This window comes from Panulirus ornatus, chromosome 25 (assembly GCF_036320965.1).
Source record: "Panulirus ornatus isolate Po-2019 chromosome 25, ASM3632096v1, whole genome shotgun sequence".
In the NCBI taxonomy this organism is placed as follows: domain Eukaryota; kingdom Metazoa; phylum Arthropoda; class Malacostraca; order Decapoda; family Palinuridae; genus Panulirus; species Panulirus ornatus.
Window position 1 is genome coordinate 5,785,218 of NC_092248.1, and position 22,939 is coordinate 5,808,156.

Sequence of the window (22,939 nt, forward strand, 5' to 3'; positions counted from 1 at the left end):
ACTAATTAAAGTTTGGGGGGAAAGATGTGTAGCATCAGGGGGATTTCTTTGACGAGAATTCCATGCAACTTGAGTCAACCAGATTCGCCCATGAAGACAGCTACCTGGATCAAATTATGACACCCATATCTACCTTGGTTGATTTGTCTACCAAACTCACACAACATATACGCCAGGTATGTCGATGATATAAATACAGAAAACGTTTTATGCTTTTAGGGAGTGGATAACGCACAGTTATACAGAGAGATTACACCACTGAAGGATAATGAAAAAACCTGGAGTATATCCAGCGTCAAGTATATTTGAAATCACAACATGTCATGGGGTCTGACACATATAACATCTACAAAAATACAGTCAGCATCCTGGTATTTACAGAGTACAAGTCACACGAAGAGAGAAGGCAGTGCTCGACCTTCCCTCGGGAAGAGCAAAGGAGCTCCAAGTGTTCTCGTCGTCCGGGAACCATGAGAGTGCAACCATTATGGAGCATCAAGGCTATGCATGCTGAAGAGCTACATTTCACGGGGAGTTCTGGCTAGATTTTATACTGTGTGTCCTCCACAGGCGTGCTGTCACATATCTATATAGCCTCCGATTTACATTATCTTGCAGTGCCAGACCTAGAATTTCAGATGGGTATTCTTGGGCACCTTAATGTTTCACAGGCGGTGGAATGCCATAGTGGAGAAAAAGAAAAAGATAACAGCGGGCGTCTTCCACATCTACCGATGCAGACCTGTATATCCATTACCTTACGGGTGTATCAATATGGAACTTAGAACGGGGAAATCATTTTGTGGGTGCGAGAACGAAAATGGACAACGAAAGCCAAAAAAAAAAGAGACCCCTCCCTTTACCTTACTTGTTTTTAAATAAACCTCCTAAGCCGCCTAGGAAGACATCAATAGTCATAGGATGTTTTGGCACTTGTGATCGTAAGGATAGGATCTTTTGGGGGCGGTCATAAGAAGGAGATGGAGAGGACGGGAACACAGATGGAAAGGACAGGAACACAGATGGAAAGGACAGGAACACAGATGGAGAGGACAGGAACACAGATGGAGAGGACAGGAACATAGATGGAAAGGACAGGAACACAGATGGAGAGGACGGGAACACAGATGGAGAGGACAGGAACATAGATGGAGAGAAGACCAGAAAGTTAAACACAGTTAGGTATAATCGAGTGTAAAATTACTACCAAAAGATTGGGCGGTATGATTCGTCCTGAGCCATCGCGTGAAGGATCTAGTTGCATCAGTCTCCGTTCAAAACAAGGAAAACGAGGGAAGAGGAAAGAAAATAGGGAGAGAGAGAGAGAGAGAGAGAGAGAGAGAGAGAGAGAGAGAGAGAGAGAGAGAGAGAGAGGATAAACAAGCTGCTCACGAAATGATCACCTTAATAAGCTACATCTCCGTCCGCCTTGAGTGGCCAGAAGTTACCCAGTATACGCGAATTGGACCGAACAATTTCACGTCAAATATCAATGTTGTTAAGTTCTTGTAGTTCTTGTTGTTGTTGTTGTTGTTGTTGTTGTTGTTGTTGTGGTTGTATCAGCATCACACAAACATAAATACAGTGTTCCTGCAGGATGGGAGGGGAGGATAAAGTCTCTATGATACAGAAGCATAAGACTCAAAATACAAATATTGGCAAAGAAGTAAAATGTCAATGTCTTTTTAGTACTACAAGAAACATCAAAACATCAGACTATTATAAACAACTGGAAATATGGTTCAGAGGTGGTGGAGGGGGGAACATATGTTTTCTTTTTTGTTTTCCACGTATTTACACTGAGCATGAACAGCCCTTTACAGTCAAACATTAGCAAAGCCTTCACAAGGCATAAGACTATCACATTCTTACTTCATAACACAATCAAATAAAGTCGAGTCTGATTCTCATATGAAAAGGATAAACTGTGTGCAAGTCCATTGTACTCTCGTATCATGGTTGGCCTCAGAGGCTGAGTGTACCTTTTTAACTCTCTTCTTCATCATCTTCCTAGCAAGCAGTCCACAGCAACGTTTCATTTCCGTCGTGTCCCAAGGACGAGAGATTCGCTCTGAGAAAGTGGATCTTAATTGCCTACACTTGTGGTTAATGTTGATTGTCATTGGATACAGTCATGATGATTATGATAATGATGATGATAATGATTACGGTAGTGACTGATTAGGATCATGTCTGCTTGCGTGGGAAAGAAGAGGTGGTGGTGATGTCATGTAGGGGGGGGGGGAAACCCGCTCGCTCCCTTGTAACTCAATAGAATAAGATTGCAATATTTTGTAATGCTAAGGAAATATGTAAATTTTCTCGTTATCAAATGGGAGGATTCGTGGGTAACTCAGATCAAAATACGCGAACTCCAAACGATTATGAAATCATCGAAAAAAATTGAATGAAATAAGAAAAAGTTAAGTTTCAAACTCATGTATGATGAAGTGGTGATGATTGTAGTGGTGGTAGTGATGATTGTAGTGGTGGTGGTCATAACAGTGGAGAAGTGTTGTGATCTTTGCAAGAGTCGTGTGTGGCGGGATATTATCCCAAGGACAACCCTGGGTAGTAAGGAGGCCAAGTTATCTCTGAGAACCATTTGCAGATCAGATGTGTACACAGGGTGTATAACAAATAAAAAACGTTGTGATATATAACAATGACCTATTCGCCCCTACCAGTCAAAATATATTAACAACAGAAAAATATATTTATATGTAGTGGTTACCTCATTATGGGGGGGTCACGTGGGTGGATAACAAGGAAGTTATCTTGGTGATCATTGTGGATGGTTAGATGAAGAGTTATTTCTCTGAGAGCCAATGGATGTGAGATCATTAGCAAGGCTGTCTCGGGTTATTCTAGAGTAAGCCTCATGTGGTCCAAGAAGTCGAGGTGTTATTTTACTGTGAGTCTCCCCTACAGCAGAGGTGTTATCATCCCTGTCTTCCCTCACGGTACTGATGGATGCCACAGGTGATAAATGGGTTGTTATCTCTATCTGATAATATCACTGAGAATTATGTATGAGAAGAGTAAAGCAGTTATCTCAATCGTGATATTGTGTGATCATGTGTAGATGGGGAATTACTATTTTCTCTCTCTCTCTCATTCGTGTCATCACACACAGATGGAGAGAACAGTGTGAGCACAGAGAGATGGAATCGTCTCTCTCACAGACCCCGTGTGATGACATATAGATGGAGGTCTGTCCCAGAGGAACTGGTATGACATATAGATGGAGTTCTGTCCCAGATGAACTGGTATGACATATAGATGGCTATATCTGAATGAGGAACTGGTTTGATCACACGGTGAGGGAGTCATTTCGCTCAAGTGTTGACATAGAGATGGAGTCGGGTTGATGGAATGTTATGATCACCTGTAGAATCCCTCTACTTGAGAATGAGAGAGAAGGTGCACTGGTGCACCGCTGTACTCACATGGTACGCTGATTGGATTGATGTGTGGGTGTGTGGGTGTGTGTGGGTGGGTGTATGTGTGCTCACAACATGGAGCTCATGTGATTGAGATGACGACTACATATAGATGGAGTTCCTCTGCTTGAGCCTGAGGGAGTAGGGGTACTGAGGGTGTCTATTGACAGGCTGCCTGGTAATGTTGGCCATGGCACACCCCATCAAGAACTCGAGGAACCTGCAGCTCGACTCGTAGGTAAACCACAACCAGGGTAGCCTCGGCAGGAGGGCCAGGGAGCTGAAGTGGCCATAGAGACCATACACCAGCGCCAGGGACAGGAGCGTGCCCAGAGCAGCGGTTACGTAAGTCACCACCAGAACCTGTTCGGGGAGGATGAGGCTAAGTGTTAGCTGGCCCAGAGGGCGTGGTGGACTCCTGTGTGTGTGTGTGTGTGTGTGTGTGTGTGTGTGTGTGTGTGTGATAAAGGAGAAAGAGAGAGAGGAGACTTACACTCCTACGGCCCTGTGTGTATGGGTGAGAGAGAGAGAGAGAGAGAGAGAGAGAGAGAGAGAGAGAGACAGAGAGAGAGAGAGAGAGAGAGAGAGAGAGAGAGAGAGAGAGAGAGAGAGAGAGAGAGAGAGAGAGAGAGAGAGAGAGAAATATATGTCATTTAGAAAAGACTGATGGTGTTTAGCGTCACAGAAACCTGGAGGGAACATAACATTATGATCATGATGTATTCTTATAGAGAACAGATTGAAGAACATGTTGAATGGGTTGTGAGGCAGTAGAAAACACGATGACCATCAGGGAAAATAGTTTCATGAAGTATTAAACAGATACAGAGGATTCGATACAGTACAGTTCCTAAATGAGACAATATATCATAAGGAATATGGCACTCGATTCTGCTAATGCTCAGTTGTATTAAGACATTACAATCTAAGCTATGTAGTCGCATATATATTTACAGTGTTACTTCTTTAAAATTACTTTGGTTGTGAAGTTCGAATTATTTGTATTTACACTGACTGATACAGTCATACTTGTCTACAACATCTGTACAGCAAATACTGAGCACTTGCTAAAAAAAATGAAGGTTATTCTCATTAAGAAGATTATGAAATCATTTCTCTTAACACAAAAAGGAAAATAGAAGTACACTCCTGAGCTGTAGCCCTTTAAAAAGACACTCAGAATAGCACCGACACAATACCCTCCTCAGAGACCTTACATACGAGGCATTCAACTTACGTAAGTCAATGTAAGTACTTGACTCATCCTATTATGGTGTTGTGTTGCGTTTGAGACACTGGTAAAAGGCCTCTTACAGACAAGTGTGGTGGCAGACTACACGCGTCAAATTGATGCGCTGACGAAAGGTATGTAAAGAAGACAAAATATGGAGTGCAAGAAGAGGGATGTGTGATATCTCGTTGGAATTATTACTAAGCAAAGAAAAGCCTTAAAATTAGAAGACTCATCTTTCAATCTATCTGCATCTATCTATCTATCTATCTATCTATCTATTCTTCCCCTATAAACCCCTCCCTGGGTCTATGGTGGTGAATCATGCCCACGCAGCGTCTCACACCAAACACCACCTACATCACTAGTGCCTTACCTGCTGGACCTGTGCCTTCCTGGAGTCCTTCACGCTGGAGGAGAGCTTGGCGGTGGTGGCCGTCTGGTTCACGTAGGCGATGTGGTTGAGGATGGACGAGAGGGTCACGTCTGAGCGTCCCTCTGGGGAGCGAGCCAGCAAGGCCTCCACCTTCGGCCTCGTCCCTAATGCTCTTCCGGCTGCTCCTGCGTGTACCGGCGGGCGAAGAGGAGCTAAGGCTACGATGCTCCCTGTGGTAAGGCCCCGGCAGCGCCTGCCAATTCTCGCTGCCCTTCCGGGCGGAGCAAGAGGACACAGTGCTGCTTCTCCTCCTGCTAGGGGCATCCCCGAGCTCGTACGATCGCGTGTGCCTCACTTTGACCTTCTCAACACTACGGCTACTCCGTCTGCTGGAGGTGCTCGCTCTTCTACAAGGTTCTCTCACGATGCGTTCATTGCTCTCGTGATCTGAGACTTTCTTACTCTCCCGGTCTTTCTCGTGGCCCTCAATGTTCTGTGTGTCTTCAGACCACGTCAGACTTTTCTTACGTTTTGGGACAATGTCATCCCCATTGCCGATCTTGAGACACTTTTCGTTTTCTTCACTCTTAATGACAGGTCGTACGTCACTTCTGTCGTTCACACCCTCGGAAAAACTTCTTTTCCTCATCACATCACCACTGGCTTTAGTCGTTTCCTCCGACGGAGCGTCTGATTTCGAAATAGCATTAATAGATTTCACGGAAGGGGCGCTGTGGATGACGCCTTGTACCGTCACTTCACTACAGGCGTCTCTATTCCCTCTAGCATCCACACTCCCACTGCCCTGAGTACTCCCTCTATCTCTGTACACTCCCCCTCCCTGCTCCTCCATCGCAGGAGTGTCCACCACACCATTACCCTCGCCAACATCATCACAGACATCACCATTGCCCACATCCTCCACTCTGATGATGATGTTCGCTAAGTTCGTAGACTGACTGTTCGTCCCTTTGGTTCTGTCTCTCGCCTCCTCCTCGTCCCCAGAAGGTAAGGTCGAGATATCCGTCCTGCCGCTACTGCAGGTGTCGACAGGTGTTCTGCCGCTACTGCAGGTGTCGGCGGGCGTCCTGCTGCTACTGCAGGTGTCTACAGATGTTCTACCACTCTTGCTAACACCTGTCCTCTCCTCGGAGGGAGTTTTCACACTGTCTTGGTCCTCACTTTCCTCAGTAATGTCGGATGTCTCCACCTCGAAAGTTCTCGTCCCTGTAAACATGTGTCAAAATACTGAATGAGGAAATAATCCAATTCGACTAAGGCTTCTTAGTCTTCCTAGAAGCTCCTACGGTCCTGGGTTGTCTTAGAGCCCCTCGAATAGGTTCTGATATATTACAAGGGTCTAGAACCTGAAGTCTATATACTCTAGGATCTTAGATCTCGTTTTGATTACCTTTTTCAAAGGTTTAAAATCTCTTATTGTCTTTAGTATACTCTAGTGTTTCTGGGCTTCAGATACTTTTGATCTAAGTTCTTTGGTGTCAGAACCTCGCATATGAAGTATGAAAATAAAGTACTCTATTACCTTTTCGAGTTTGAGAACTATTAGTAGTTTTAGGCTACTTTAAGGGAGGCTACCTAGTTATGATGGGGTCTACAATGAGGGAGACTACGTACCTGGCATATGGGGGCTACAATGAGGGAGACTACGTACCTGGCATATGGGGGCTACGATGAGGGAGACTACGTACCTGGGACTGGGGCTACGTTGAGGGAGACTACATACCTTGCATATGGGGGCTACGTTGAGGGAGGAGACTACGCACCTGAGGTGGAGGGCACGGCTGCCATGGCAGCGACTTCACTACCGACGGAGGCTCGGGACATGGTTCGACGCGCCGGAGGAGCTGAGTCTGAGGGGAGGGAAATGTACACCGTCAGGAGAGGGAGGAGCTGAGCTGCCAGTGAGAGAGAGAGAGATAGATAGATGAGAGAGAGAGATAGATAGATGAGAGAGAGAGAGAGAGAGAGAGAGAGAGAGAGAGAGAGAGAGAGAGAGAGAGAGAGAGAGAGAGAGAGAGAGAGAGAGAGAACGAAGCAGTCTCTTGTAATCCGAACAGGAGTGCAATATCTTCAAACAACACAGACACAGGGCAACACTAGCAAACCAGGGAGGAGCGAGCAACGCAAAACCCCTCCCTCACGCAACCTAGGGCTTTAACCTCCCGCCCACCCCTCACCACCCGCGTACGACCACTGGAAGACGTACTGTATACACCTCACCACGACTACACAACACGACCTTTTGGGTACTGGGGTGACCAGATTGACAGAGGAGAGCTTTCGAAAACACCTTCCTCTGTATTCTGAATGTTGAGAATCAAGTAACGAGTCAAATCTTTGTGCTAAGTCAAGAAATGAGTCAAATATTTGTGCCAGAAGTTAGAGTAAAAGAAGAGAAAAGAAATAGAGTCATAGGATGAATTGCAAATATTTCACCATAGAAAATTAGTCTTTAAGCCTTGACACACACTCCCATGAACCATCAGTGTTATGAAATTGGTCTCAGGTGATTACACACTTACATCCCAACCGCCTCTAACCTTCCAATTCCTCGCAATCAACACCCAAGAAGAAAAAAAAAAAACTCCAATTGGTTGTTGCCTTTGAAGTGTAGGCGACATTCCCTCCGTGAAATCTAATTTGCCAAGATGGGGACGGCCCGGTGGAATTTCTTGACTGATAAACATATCTAGGATCATCCCATACCTTAAGAATATTACATTCTCTTCTTATTAGTTTATAAAACATTTCCCTCATGCATTCTTGGGTTCTCTCATGGTGCTATCTGACGTCCAGGGAAATTGAGTTTTACTCGAATATCTTATACTTGTTAATTTTCACGTATATATATATATATATATATATATATATATATATATATATATATATATATATATATATATATATATATATATATATATATATATATATATACAGAGAGAGAGAGAGAGAATAGAAATGGTTTCATGGCCTCACTTTGACAGCAAAATCATCTCAATGATATTAGTGTTTCATTTAGAAATACGATGTATTTATATAATCTAAATATTAAACTTGTATATTCTTTTCCATCTATTTACGTAACAACAGCTGTTGGCTACATCCTTCATGGAAATGTCAAAGACGACGACAAACGGAGTAAAAAAAATCTATGACTAGATTAAATGTTTTTTGAATGTCCCTCTTTTTCTATTTTACATCAACGTTGACATTATGTTTAATCAGCGCTCGCAATAAAGGGCTCATTGACATACAGAAAGACACACAGGAACATCAATTTCAGCATTGTGACCATATCCTTGTCGTTCTTATAGCGTTCGTGAGACCAAGGACGTTGTAGGTTTACAATATCTTCGAGGATTCGCCTGTAGGAGAGAGATGAGATCTAGGTGGGAGGATGTTCTAAGTCATCCCTAAAAGGATAGAGGGGAAATCAAGGCCAAGGCAAGAAGTCCTACAGGATCCACGTATAGCTAGTTCATAGACAGATCTAAGGAGAGAAAGGCTTGGATGTGAAGGAACTTCGACTAAACGTATTCTTATTGTACAGCATTCAAAGATTATATTTCTTAGAGTACAAAGGTAATGTTTTGTATGTAGCTAAATTATCGGATACCTATGTTGCTTTACTGTCTGGTCATGTGATGTATATGATAGTTTAGTTAACCTAGGCCACTGATGTTTATAGCTCAGTTACCTGGTACAGTGATGTATATGGTTCAGTTATCTGGTCCGCTGATGTATATGGTTCAGTTACTAGGTCCACTGGTGTCCATGGGGTATATTGCAGTGAGGGCTTCCCTGGTAAGAAATGGGCTAATGAGGGCTACCCTAGTGAGGGCTACCCTAGTGAGCGCTGCCCTAGTGAGGGCTACCCTGGGGAGGGCTACCCTGGAGAGGGCTGACCTAGTGAGGGCTGCCCTAGTGAGCGCTGCCCTAGTGAGGGCTGCCCTAGTGAGGGCTTCCCTAGTGAGCGCTGCCCTAGTGAGGGCTACCCTGGAGAGGCCTGCCCTAGTGAGGGCTGCCCTAGTGAGGGCTACCTTGGAGAGGGCTGCCCTAGTGAGGGTTACCCTAGTGAGCGCTGCCCTAGTGAGGGCTGCCCTAGTGAGGGCTTCCCTAATGAGGGCTGTCACTAGTGAGAACTGACCTAGGTCACTGGAGGGCAGGGAGGGGACGCGGGATCCCTCCGACCCGTAGGAGTAGGTGTGGTCGAACTCGTCTGTGATTTTGATCTTCGGCGTGAGCAGCGAGGGCGCCGCCGCTGTCAGCACTGACGACGCTATATTGTTGCACTGCGCCAGGAGGGCCAATTGTAGGATACCTGGGAAATGGTGAAGGATATGAGACAGCTGTAGGATCCCTGGGGATGGGTGGAGGATGTGAGACAGCTGTAGGATCCCTGGGGATGGGTGGAGGACCTGAGCCAACTGTAGGATCCCTGGGGATGGGTGGAGGACCTGAGCCAACTGTAGGATCCCTGGGGATGGGTGGAGGATGTGAGACAGCTGTAGGATCCCTGGGGATGGGTGGAGGATGTGAGACAGCTGTAGGATCCCTGGGGATGGGTGGAGGATGTGAGACAGCAGTAGGATCCCTGGGGATGGGTGGAGGATGTGAGACAGCTGTAGGATCCCTGGGGATGGGTGGAGGATGTGAGACAGCAGTAGGATCCCTGGGGATGGGTGGAGGATGTGAGACAACTGTAGGATATCTGGGGATGGGTGGAGGATGTGAGCCAGCTGTAAGATCCCTGGGGATGGGTGGAGGATGTGAAACAGCTGTAGGATCCCTGAGGATACTGAAGGATAGGAACCAGTCCAATCCTGTCAATTCCAGCCATGAAAAGACCAAATGATTTTAGCAAACAAAATATGTCTCCATCATCCCTGAGTGAAAAAAAATAATAATGCATACAATGAATTTGATGAATATCAACGACCATTAGAGAGAAAGAGAGAGAGAGAGAGAGAGAGAGAGAGAGAGAGAGAGAGAGAGAGAGAGAGAGAGAGAGAGAGAGAGAGAGTGAGAGAGAGGTTACCTTACCCTTGTTATTTTGGGGGCAGGACTCATTGCCCTGGAAGGCCGTGTGCGGGATGGTCCTCAGAAGGCGTATGATGCGGGCACCTCCGTACAAGAAGGTCACACAGAGCACTAGCCCCCAGCTCAAGAACACCGTCTGCACCACCCAGCGCACCACCTGCGGCACAGAACCATCAGAAAACGGGAGATGAGGTGGTGATGACAATACTCCAACAGGTAGAGAACCAACAGGTAATAACAGAAGGTAAGGTACAGATACTGATTCTCCAATAGGTGAAGAACCAACAGATAAAGGGACTCCCAATTAATCCCACTTTCACCCAATTACTCTTATATTACATCCTGATTAATCCTTACTACACTCAATTACTCCCAGTTTGATACCCAATCAACACCTATTTCAACCCTTAATTACTCCCTATTAGACTAAAAGGACTACTGATTTGACACCCAGTGACTCCAAATTTTGACCCAATTACTCCCATTCTGATGAAGAACACTCCGGTAACCAGTTTCACTCCTCGTTCTCGCCAATTTTGACCCAATTACTCCGGTAACCAGTTTCACTCCTCGTTCTCACCAATTTTGACCCAATTACTCCCATTCTGATGAAGAACACTTCGGTAACCAGTTTCACTTCTCGTTCACACCAATTTTGACCCAATTACTCCCATTCTGATGTCGAACACTCCGGTAACCAGTTTCACTCTGGTAGCCAGTTTCACTTCTCGTTCTCGCCATTGGAGGACGTCTGAAGCCAAGGCTACTGCACATGAATAACACAATGCACTGATGGGAATGTTTAGCAACACCGCGTCCACGGGATCAATAGCTGAAGGGTGAGGATATCAAGGCAAGAGGGAGAGTAAAGGAGGGAGGTAAAGGGAGTGAAATAGAGAGGGGTGACAAGTCAAAGGGGAGAGAGTAGATAGTATTGGAAGAAGGAGAGAGATGAATAGGAAGAGATGATAAATAGGGAGAGTAAAGGTAGGAGGAGAAAAAAAAGATAAAGGAAGTGAAATAGAGAGGGTGACAAGTCAAAGAGAGGGAGTAGATAGTAATGGAAGATGAAGGAGAGAGGTAAATAGGAAGAGATGATAGATTAGGATGAGTGGGTCCAGGATGAGAGGAAGAGAGAGAACAGACAGACTAGACAGACAGAGCACAAAGAGAGAGGATTAGAACTGACCCAGCAACATATCTTAAAGATAAGCTGACGTCTGATACACGCCAGACGTAAGAATGAACCTTTCCATGAAAAAAATTAAGCAGCGAAAAGCGACACTTCATATCTACCACCAGTTCCTTTTGACCCAGAGATTGGCTGCTTAACCTGGGCAATAAAAGCCATTCGATTGCCATGGTCATTAAAGACGTCAACACCTAGCTATAAACTACTAATAGAAAAGACTGGAACACCTTGTCTGTAACTATCTTCAGAGGAAACGAGATGCAATGGTGATTTGAATATGTCCCTTGCCATTCTGTGGTTGTATGTTACCCTCTATTGTGAGGTGATCACTGATGAGAGAGGGAGAGAGAGAGAGAGAGAGAGAGAGAGAGAGAGAGAGAGAGAGAGAGAGAGAGAGAGAGAGAGAGAGGGCACAGGAGGAGAGCAGGAGAGAAGGGAGAGTAGAGTGAGAGAGAGACACATAGAGAAATCTATTCGTGTCTGTTTACTCTTATGACCCACGGAGGGGAATACACGTAGCCTGGTGAAGATCTGAAGCCACAGCTAGGTCAGGGGGTCACAGCCAGGCCAGAGGCCACAGCTAGGTCATGGTTTCCAGCTAGGTCATGCGTTCCAGCTAGGTCATCGCTAGGTAAAAGGGGTCATAGGAAGGTCATATGCAACAACATGATCAGGAGCCACAGCCGAGTCAAGGGTCACAACTGGGTCAGGGGTCACAGCTATGTCAAAGGTCATAGTCAGGTCTTAAGTAACAGTAAAATCAAGGGTCACGCCTAGAGCCATGGGTCACACCCGCCAAGCTCTTCGCTCTCATTTACCTGTACAGATTAATGATGAGGTACGAAAAAATGTGACCAGAGACCACATGACCGATAACCTGGTACAGCACAAGGGGACTCTCGGCCTTAAGAGAAGTGTAGTTGACGATTTTCTGAAGCACATTAATGGCTTGAGGACCTATATGAGGTTGAAGTGGGTCTTGAGAGTGTTTTAATGGGATTTTCACCCTTATGTCTAAGGATAAAACTAAAAAGCCCCATACTAGAGGGATGTAAGTGTCAACAAGGCCTTGAGTATACTAGGAATAACTGATGTTATCTGATCACCAGTTACCCACCGAGGCTTAATTTCAGGTCATTTGAGTAAAGGTAATTAATGGTTTCTTTAATTACCCCTGCCTGGTATGGCCTTATAGCATCAGACCTTCAAGCAGATACAGAGAATCAATAATTGTGTTTTGTGGTCGACATTTCAGTTCGCCAAAAAAAAGGGAAAACTTATAGACTTACGAGGGATGATAATCTTAGATTTGTCTTCCTCTTCATTTAACCCAAATCCATGTCATTTTATTCAACATGATTATAATCAAAGGCTTTTTTTTTCGATCTTATTGCAAACCTATTTCTGAAATAGGTAAAGGACATGATATGGCAAACGTCCCACCTCCTCGTCTGTATTAGTGATCTTGAAGGTGACGAATCAAACCCTCGTTAGTGGATGTTATCGTGCCTAGTGAGGAAGATGAGGAGGAGGAGGAGGAAGATGAGGAGGAGGAGGAGGAAGATGAGGAGGAGAAGATGAGGAGGAGGAGGAAGATGAGGAGGTTGGTGTTACTGAACATGATGGCTCATGCAAGCCTTCGACTGTCACCTCAACCCTTGGCTCATCTCACTGACATGACTGAAGGCTACGAGACATCACAGATGACATCATCATCATCATCATCATCATCATCATCATCATCATTATCATCATCATCATCATCATCATCATCATTCGTTGCTTCCTAAGAGGAAGAAGAAAAAATGATCTACGAACTTTAGAAGATAGCAAAGCTATGTGACAGATTCCAAGCTCAAAGGGAAGAATGTGTCAAATCAAAGCCATTGATGCTGAGCCACAGAGTTGATATTAGATTCTCTAGTGAGGCTGCCTTGAATGCCTCCTTTGAGCACGGCGATTCGCACGACCCGTGAGCACGAAGGTACGACCCGTGAGAGCGACGGTACGACCCAAAACACGACGGTAGAGCCCATGCGTACGATTTTTGGGGGTCCAATTTCTGACGTACATGTCAGGTCAGAGGCTACGCCATCTTTCCCCAAGTGTCGTATTGAAAAACACGTATGGTCGTTGTACTCAGGGGTCGTACCGTCGTACCCAAGGCTCACACTGCTGTTCCCAAGGGTCGTACCGTCGTACTAAAGGGTCATGCTGTTGCTCCGAAGGCTCGTACCGTCTTCCTCATGAAACTTGTCACCAAGACAACAGAAACCATATCTTGAACCACACAATCCCTCACACAAACACTGATTCGATAATGATGAAGACGCATAATACTGTACTATCCTGTACTATCTCAAATCATAGGTTAATACTGTACTGAATACGGGAATACAGCTACCATCTGGGCAACGCTGGGACACCCTAACCTAACACTACAGCATGTGTAATATCCGTCATGCCATGATTGGCATTCGTGGATACGGATAACAGAGGGAACCACTGTGTCGGGGCTTATACATATTGTGTGAGAACTGCTGCCCTCACACACACACACACACACACACACACACACACCACACCCACACACACACACACACATGTTGGAGCATAATGGCGTATATTCCAAGCCTTATGTGCCCATCTTTTTCTCATTATATCATAAACAGTCTTATATAATCGTGATAACATATTTCCAAAATGCCTTTGAGTACTTCAGGGAAAATGTACCGACATTTGCATCCACAGTACAGGCTGGTGAATGGTACAACAGTACACATGATATCAAACCCTGCAGTCTACCAAATTGGAATCTATCTATCGAACTCATCTTTATCTAAAAGTATCTTTCTGCGTAGCAAGAGTTAGAAATAGATGGAATCTAAACAAAATTCAGCTTCAGAATTTGAGAGACATGATCTTAGGTGACCTATCATGAGTATGACCCTTGAGCACGACGGTACAACCCTTGACCTCAATGGTACGACCGTTGGGCATGATGACCTGCCCTTTGACCTGACCCACGAGGAGTATAGAATCATACCCACTGATCATATGCTCAGAGGGTCGTACCGTCGTGCTCAAAGGGGTCGTACCGTCGTGTTCAGAGAGGTCGTACCGTCGTGCTCAAAGGGGTCGTACCGTCGTGCTCAAAAGGGCCGTACCGTCGTGCTCAGAGGGGTCGTACCGTCGTGCTCAAAGGGGTCGTACCGTCGGGATCAAAGGGATCGTACCGTCGTGCTCAGAGAGGTCGTACCGTCGTGCGCAACGGGGTGCGCAATACGATACAACCCCTTAAATCCCTTAAACACGACGGTACGACCATTAAGTATGAGAACATACACCTCGTGATCAGGTCAAAGGTCAAATGTGGGTACGCATGTAAGTACGTAAAACAAGTTTTTCGTCTTTTAGAAGGACGAAAATGGTTTTCCTTGTGGATAATGTCACCATAAGCATTATTGGAACCTACAAGTATCCCATGGGACAGCATGGGGACACGCCTCATCAACGCCCACAAGGGAATCCCTAATTTAACACCCAGGGTAGCCTACCCTACCAGACCATTTTCTTCTTCCTCGTTTTCTTTCAACATTCAACACCCGTTTTCCTTTCCAACTTTTGCGTAATACATATATCGTCTTATTTCCCCCCCCCTTTTTTCTGTACAAATCTCACACAAACACATTTATCGTCTCGTTTCCCCCCGTTTTCTTCTCGTCTGCACTTTGTTAATGGGAAACCTAGTTATAATAAGATTCTTCTTCAATGAATAATGTCATTTTCATTATGAATAATGTGATTAACGATAGTGCCATAAATCTTGCAAGGACGAAGGAGGGAGGACGGAGAAGGGGGGTAAGACCCATAGTAGGGAAAGCCACTGTTAAAAAGCATTCGCTGTGTTGTCATACCTCAGTCTCCGGCTGTGGCATTCTTCTCACCGTTTTCTACGGTGTGCCTTTGAACAGATGAAGAAAATGGGTTGCTTCTTTGCACAGCTGAAGAAAATGGCTTGCGTCTGTACATCACCGTAGAAAATGGCGCGAGGGTGTCTTATACACAGCATGAAGAAGATGGGCTGCGTCCTTTGCACAACTTGAAGAAAATGGGGTGTTGCATAGTGTATAAGATGTAGAGGAAATAGAGCAAATATCGACTCTGCTCTCCGTTAAGAAGTTTGGTAATGCAGTCACCCATTGCCTTCGAAAGACTTCGGCTGAGGGGGAAGTTACACCACAGAGCCAATTTTTGCTAAGAGTAAGAATACGGCTCAATTGGCCATGGGATTTTGATGGCAATTTTGTGTTCGTGTAAGCCAATTTTTTGGTCTCATTTGTAATCGGATTATTTTTAAGCACGAAAGCACTCTTCTTAGCACGTCGGTACGACCTTTGAGCACGTCGGTACGACCTTTGAGCGCGTCGGTACGACCTTTGAGCGCGTCGGTACGACCTTTGAGCACGTCGGTACGACCTTTGAGCACGTCGGTACGACCCTTGGGTATAATGTTGTACCCCAGCGGCTCAAGAGAGAGAGTAATAACCACAAAAAAAGAAAGAAGAAAGGTTAGGAAAAGAAATTTGTAATCTTATCTATTTCCGTACGAAACATAATGAAATAGAGTTGTGCAAAATAGGCAATATTCCTATGCAAATTGGTATGAGATGGAACCTCCTTCCCCATTATCTCTGTGGATAACGGCCACGAGAGGTGAGGATCCCCAGGAGAGGTGGAAGGTCCATGGACGTGAGGGAACCCAGATGCTCCACACGAACCCGGTGGAGGTGCTCCACACGAACTCGGGGGAGGTGCTCCACACAAACCCGGGGAGGTGTTCCACACGAACTCGGGGGAGGTGCTCCACACGAACCCGGGGAGGTGCTCCACACGAACTCGGGGGAGGTGCTCCACACGAACTCGGGGGAGGTTCTCCACACGAACCCAGTGGAGGTGCTCCACAAACTTAGGAGCTTAGGAGGTGTTCCACACGAACCCAGGGTGCTCAACAGACTTGGGAACCTAAGGAGGTGCTCCAAAGGAACCCAGGAGGTGCTTAACAGACTTAGGAACCCTAGGAGGTGCTCCAAAGTAACCGAAGAGGTGCTCCACTCGAACCTAGCAGGTACTCCACACGAACCCAGAAGGTGCTCCACAGAACCCAGGAGGTGCTCCACAGGAACCCAGGAGGTGCTCCACAGGAACCCGGCAGATGCTCCACAGGAACCTAAGAGGTGCTCCATAGACTTAGGAACCTATGGAGGGGCACCACAGGAACCCAGAAGATCATTCATGGACAGACAGACAGACAGACAGATCTCTCCACTGCCAAATAATCACAACGAGCAAATCAGATGAAACCCAAAATATCAAAAAATCTTTCCCAAAATTTTTTTTCTTTTCCCGAGGGCCTGCCTCTGAGGTTCTTTCGAAAATATTCTGAAAAGATTATTTTTCTTTTTCGATTTTTTTCTCTTTTTTTTCCCCAGTGGTGTAAATGGCCACTTGGCCCGTCATTATGGGACATTGAGTGGCCATCAGACCCCCTGGACGAAATTTGGAGGAAGGAATTTTTGTAGTGAAATTTTTATGGCTATGTTAAAACCTCATGACTTCCCAGGTGTACTTTATATCATAGCATGAAGATGATAATGATGATGATGATGATGATAGCAATAATTAGCGACAATCATTATAATACTCACGATAAGACTGATGATATGAATAATGAGAATGATAATAACAATCATAATAATGATAGAAATAGTAACAATAATAGTTATCATGACAGTAATGATAATAATCATGATAATGATAATGATAAAAATGAGGAGAAGACTGTCGGAGTCAAATATCTCAAACTATTCACCAAACTGCAAATTCTTTTGAATATCAATTAAGCCAATTTTTTACGTAAAACTTTGTAAAACATTTACCCCTGGCATATCCCAGCTCTGGGCCTAGCCTATCAACAGTCGAAATCATGGAGAGGTGTGTGAGAGAGAGACAGAGAGACAGAGAGAGATAGATAGATAGATAGATAGATAAATAGAGAGAGAGAGAGAGAGAGAGAGAGAGAGAGGACAAATCTCTCTCTCTCTCTCTCTCTCTCTCTCTCTCTCTCTCTCTCTCTCTCTCTCTCTCTCTCTCTGTCTCAGGCGACACGGCCAGACGAACTGTGAGAGAGTAAAGAAAAAAAGGAGGGTGGGAGGGAAGAAATTCGATGTCGCTGAGATATTTATAAAGTGCAGAGCCAGTGATCATGGTCAACCCACCAGGGACCCTGGCAGAATAGGGGCATCAATAAACCAGAAGTGGGTTGGCTTTGAGCATCGAGTGACTGAAGTCTCTGCTGATAAGGTGAGAGTTACGCCCTAGCTTGACTCTAAGAGACATTGAATCTAAGAATCATTAATGTGCTTTACCAGCATCCGTTGCCTTCTCGCTACCACACACAAGCCAACAATGTGTTTTTAAATAGTTCATTCTCAGGGTCAAACTTCCATGAATTGAGGAATCTTTTCTTAAGACAGAGATGAATGTTTCATGACAGGGCGCTATTTACGGCCCACAGGGATTCGAACCACGGTGATGTGTCCTTGACCTATGAGCGCACCGAACGAGCCATGTTGTTATCTCATTACTGACTATGTTGTACAGTCCCGTAGCCCCCACATGAATCCGCCAGTGTGTGTGAGAGAGTACGTGTGCGCCATGTTGCACAGGATGACAAAGAAAGATTCTGTTCTGTTGTGTCGCCTATGTAAAGAAGGCCAGTGGCTTGCAGGGGCATAGACGAACCTCCCACACGCTTCTACGAAGTAATCTCTCAGGTTATAAATTATTTTAGCGGTTTCTTCGAAGACCAGAGGAGCCATGACGACATAGAAGGCATCTTCGTTGTACTCATCCTATCTTTGTATGAGCTAAAATTTCTATCCTATTTCTGTGTCAATTACTCCCCGTCCCCATTGTACTTTTGCACTACCTATTTCTTTAGCACTAGGCAAATCCTCAGCATTAAAAGATTAAAACGAGTAGGTAAACATATAGATCCTAATGTATCAAACGAAACAGAAAAAGGGAATGGAACCAAAGGATCAAGTCGATATGTCAACAGAATTAATCAACCATTTGGATTAGCACTCTTTTTAAGATCATTGCAAAAAAGAACCCTGACAGGTTTTTTTTTTTTCAGCTTCTACGACATGCATCTTCGATCAACACTCCCAAGAACCCTCCAACAGGCCCCTCCCAAGAAATCTCCACTACCCTACGACGCGTCCTCCAAATCAACATGATATTCTCAGAACTCTCCCTCCTGTCACCCTCTAAATTCTGTAGAAATGACAGTAACAATAGATTACTTAATTCTCTGGGAAATAATTCTAGTCAGACGACCTGCAAGGTCTACTATCTTAGGGTCTAAGGCCCGACCCTGAGGCACCCCTCCCAATATGGACTTGAAAAGGCAGTCTTAGGGCTCTACTCCTTTTCCATAACCGTCTCTAACTACTTTTCGCCTCCTCTTCTCCTTGGCCCCTTTTGCCTCACCTGGAGGTGACTCTCGAAGGCGGTGACGATGTCGGATCCAAGGACGAGGGCGAAGTGAGTTGTGATGACCAAGCTCAAGGCCGACTTCCGACGTAGGGTCTCTGGTCGAAACTTAACCTGGGAAAGCAACACAAGATATAATAACTTGAGAGAGAGAGGGAGGAGAAAAATGGAGGATTAACTCTCATTAATCACAGAATTGACAATCTGGAAGAAAAATAGAACATTAGCTTTGATCAGTACACGATTAGTACACGAAGGCGAAAGGGGAGGAGGTGTCCGAGAAGAAGATGGAAGAATGGAATTACGAAGACTTTAGGGCATAGGAAACTTGAATATAAGACGCGTTCTTCAGTTACCTCGAAATGTGTTTTTATCAGATTAAAACCTTTACATTATGAAGAATATGTCACAACGTGGAGGACCCAGGAATCGTATTTTCCTATGAAGAATTTTCTTTGCCATTGAGGAACTACAGGATGTCCACTTGCCATCGACTGACGTGTTTGAGTCGATGGCTCTCGAGGTGTTGATCAGTAAGGCTAGCGATGGGGAAGGTTTTATCTCGATTGGTATCATTTCTATTATGTGATACTGGAAACTCTTTAAGCTGAAGGGACTTCCTGTAGCTTCGAGGCTGTGTTACTACTCGCGGTAGGATTGGATTCCTTTTGGAGCGGGAGAGGTTCCTCGAGGAGGCTGTACTCCCTTTCTCGTCAATAAAACGATGATACAACGTCGCCAGGAGGTGATTTCTTCACTCGAAGGCTCCTAAACACCCGCTCTCGCCCTTGATCCTCACCTCACACGACACGTAGGAGATTCCGGGATAGTTTTCTTACTCCCCTTTCAAAGGGATAAAGAAAGTTTGTGATCTAGGATGAAGGAATGTTTTAATCCCGTGTTGTCCTGTGTGAGCTGGTGAGAAGAAACTTTAAGTTTATGGACTGAGTTCCAGGAACCCTCGTGCATGTGAGACGGGAGATGAAAGCCAGCAGCGACCCCAAGCCACCGTCTCAGTCTGTCCTTTATGCTTCGTATACCCACGGGTCCGTGGAACTCGGTCCACAGACTCCAGAGGGGAAACTCCAGCAGCTGATGTCAGAGTTTTGGAGACTGTGTGAGACGAGAAAGTTAAGAGCGAATGTGAACAACATTAAGGTAATGAGGTGCACCGAGGAGTGAATTGAGACAGGATGTGTCGAGTGTAAGTTTGAATAGAGAGAGAACCTGGAGGAAATGGAGTGTGTTTTCCGTACCTGGGAGTGGATTAAGGAGTGGTTGGAACCACAGGAGCAGCAGTGAGTGGTAGAGTAGGTCAAGATCTTAGTTACATTAAGGAGCAAGCAGGAGGAGAGAGGCTAGTGTTTACAATAGCAGAGATGGTCATGTTTACTAGTGCTGTAGACCTTTAGCGTCGCATTAGTGTCGGTCTTAGGGCCTGTGAAGAATGTGGATGTGGTAGAAATGACATGACTGAGGATACGTGGTGTGAGGAAGGTGTGAATGTGGAAGGAATTGTAGTGTCAGCGAGGGATGTGGTGGTATGAGCACAGCCTGATTGATAGAGTCGACCAGAGTCAGCTAAGATGGATCGAACACATGGAGACGATGAGTGAGGAAGGGACTGGCGAAGAGGAAGGCGAAAGGGGAGGAGGTGCCTGAAGAAGGAGATGGAAGAATGGAATAAAGAAGACTTTAGGGCATAGTAAGCTTGAATATAAGACGCGTTCTTTAGTTACCTCGAAATGTGTTTTTATCAGATCTCATTACGGGAATACCAATAAGTAATCAATTCGAGTCATAAATGAATTATTTCCCTCACAAGAGATCAGATATTTTACAAAACATTCTGTAATGAACGAGCAGCGCTGTTTGGAGTACTGATGGACCCTGATACTGCTTGAAGGCGCTTGAAATTCTCATGAAATGAGTATAACTACTTCTCAATAATTAATGAGATGTTTCAATTAATTATGAGTGAAGCTTCGTTCAAATATACGAGGCGGCGTCTTATTTCTAACGTATCAAACTCATTTGCAGCGCTGGAGGCCTCATACTACTGAATTTGAATTCGTTTTCGCAATACGTGTACCCTCCCAGCCCTTGAAGTACAAAGGGTGCGACCCTTGAAGACGCCGGTACGTTACCCTTGAGCGCAACGGTACGTTACCCTTGAGCACGATGATACGACCTTTGAGCACGACCGTGCGACCCTTGAGCTCGACGGTACGTAACCCTTGAGCACGATGGTACGACCTTTGAGCACGATGGTACGACCTTTGAGCACGACCGTACATAACCCTCGAACACGACGGTACGTAACCCTTGAGCACGATGGTACGTAACCCTTGAGCACGACCGTACGTAACCCTTGAGCTCGACGGCACGTTACCCTTGAGCGCGATGGTACGTTACCCTTAAGCACGACGGTACACGACCCTTGAGCACAACGGTACGTTACCCTTGAACTCACCGGTACGACCCTTGAGCACGACCGTACGACCCTTGGGTATCACAGGTCACGCCATCATACCACAAGGGTCGTTATCATCGTTCGACCCTCAGACCTCGCCTGAAGCTTTTACCTGCACGTCAGAGACTTCGCCCTGTAACCTGTAACGTCATCGCCAGAGCAACTTGAAGCCTTTACGTCATCGCCAGGCCTCACCTGGAGCTCTGACGTCATCTTCAGACCTCACCTGGGATTCATTACGTCACCGCCAAGCCTCATTCCCGTAGGCATTACGTCATCGCCAAGCCTCACCTGAAGCTTTTAACGTCATCGCTGAAGCTCTCCCAGCAGGAGGCTACTAGTTGCTTCTTCCCTCCTCCTCCTCCTCCTCCTCTTCCTCCTCCTCCTCCTCCTCCTCCTCTCCTCCTCCTCCTCCTCCTCCTCCTCCTCCTCCTCCTCCTCTTCCTCCTCCTCCTCCTCCTCCTCCTCCTCCTCTTCCTCCTCGTCCTCCCATCCCACAAGATCGATGGGGTCCCTCTGCTCAGGTACCCACCCCTCCACAAGACGTAGCTACCATTAGCGCCCACTCTGGCCTGATTGTGTTAACCATATTGCTCCCGATTCGACTTGATGTACGGAAATGTAAGGCCAGAGCTCTGCCTTCACCTGTGGTTGTGGTGTATTGTGGGTATGTGTGGACACTGCAACACACAAACACACACACACACACACACACACACACACACACACACACACACACACATATACACGCATATACTGATAGATAAATGGCCACACAAACACATAGATACATGGATAGGTAGTTAACAAAGATAGAGGAATAGATAATTGAACAGAGAGACAGATATAAGCGCAACCTAAATCTCTCCCTTCAGCATAAACTTAGAATACATTTGGAAATGGAAATAATATCATCAGACAATGGGACTTTGTTTCAACCATTATTTTCTACGTTCAAAGACCTCATTAGAGCATGGGGGGTTGGTTGGGGTTGGAGGTCGGGAGTGGATGAATGGGGTGTAGGAGAGTGGAAGTGGGGGAGGAGTATATTGCTCCAGCTGCTTAGGGGGTTAAGTAGGTAGGGAAACGGGCCAATAAGAGTGTGGTCTACTGTGAGACTAAGACTACACCTCATTCCTCATTCCACCCTCACAATATAAAAGCTCCTTCACTTTTCCCCCACCACTCATGAATACCTCATGTCTGTCTTGCTCAGACGAGTTGAAGGTTTGTGAGGGTGATGCACAGCTTGGGGTCATGGCATTCAATGAAAACAGAGTACCCCCATCACAATGGCTTTCTCATTCGCCCCGCGTGACTGACGTAAGACCTCTGGACAACTCTTCGAGAGCTAATGTTATCAAGTGCCATGATCCCCTAGAGAGAGAGAGAGAGAGAGAGAGAGAGACAGTGAGGGGGGAGGGATGGATCACAGTCTCTAAGGTCTTTAGTGTCTCTTGAGCCTCAGCTGTGACGAGATAACATGAGACATATTCTATTATCTCTAAGAGACTCTGTCTCTCTCTCCTCCTCGATGGGTGCTCTTACGAACAACAACAGAAAACGTAAATGTCTCTGTGTCACAAGGAATCTTTAGTCTTTG

The 22,939-nt window shown here is 45.6% G+C and overlaps 1 protein-coding gene across 1 annotated transcript in view; it reads right to left on the reverse strand.

Moving 5' to 3' along the window:
• Window positions 1-283: 283 nt before the first annotated feature.
• The window catches only part of LOC139757204 (uncharacterized), a 119,553-nt gene continuing 96,897 nt past the window's right edge, over window positions 284-22,939 (reverse strand). The window contains 7 exon segments of the mRNA XM_071677359.1: window positions 284-3,806; window positions 5,051-5,200; window positions 5,202-6,277; window positions 6,835-6,921; window positions 9,219-9,392; window positions 10,115-10,268; window positions 18,861-18,977. Of these exon segments, the coding sequence (XP_071533460.1) occupies window positions 3,546-3,806; window positions 5,051-5,200; window positions 5,202-6,277; window positions 6,835-6,921; window positions 9,219-9,392; window positions 10,115-10,268; window positions 18,861-18,977 (2,019 nt within the window). The 3' untranslated portion in view covers window positions 284-3,545.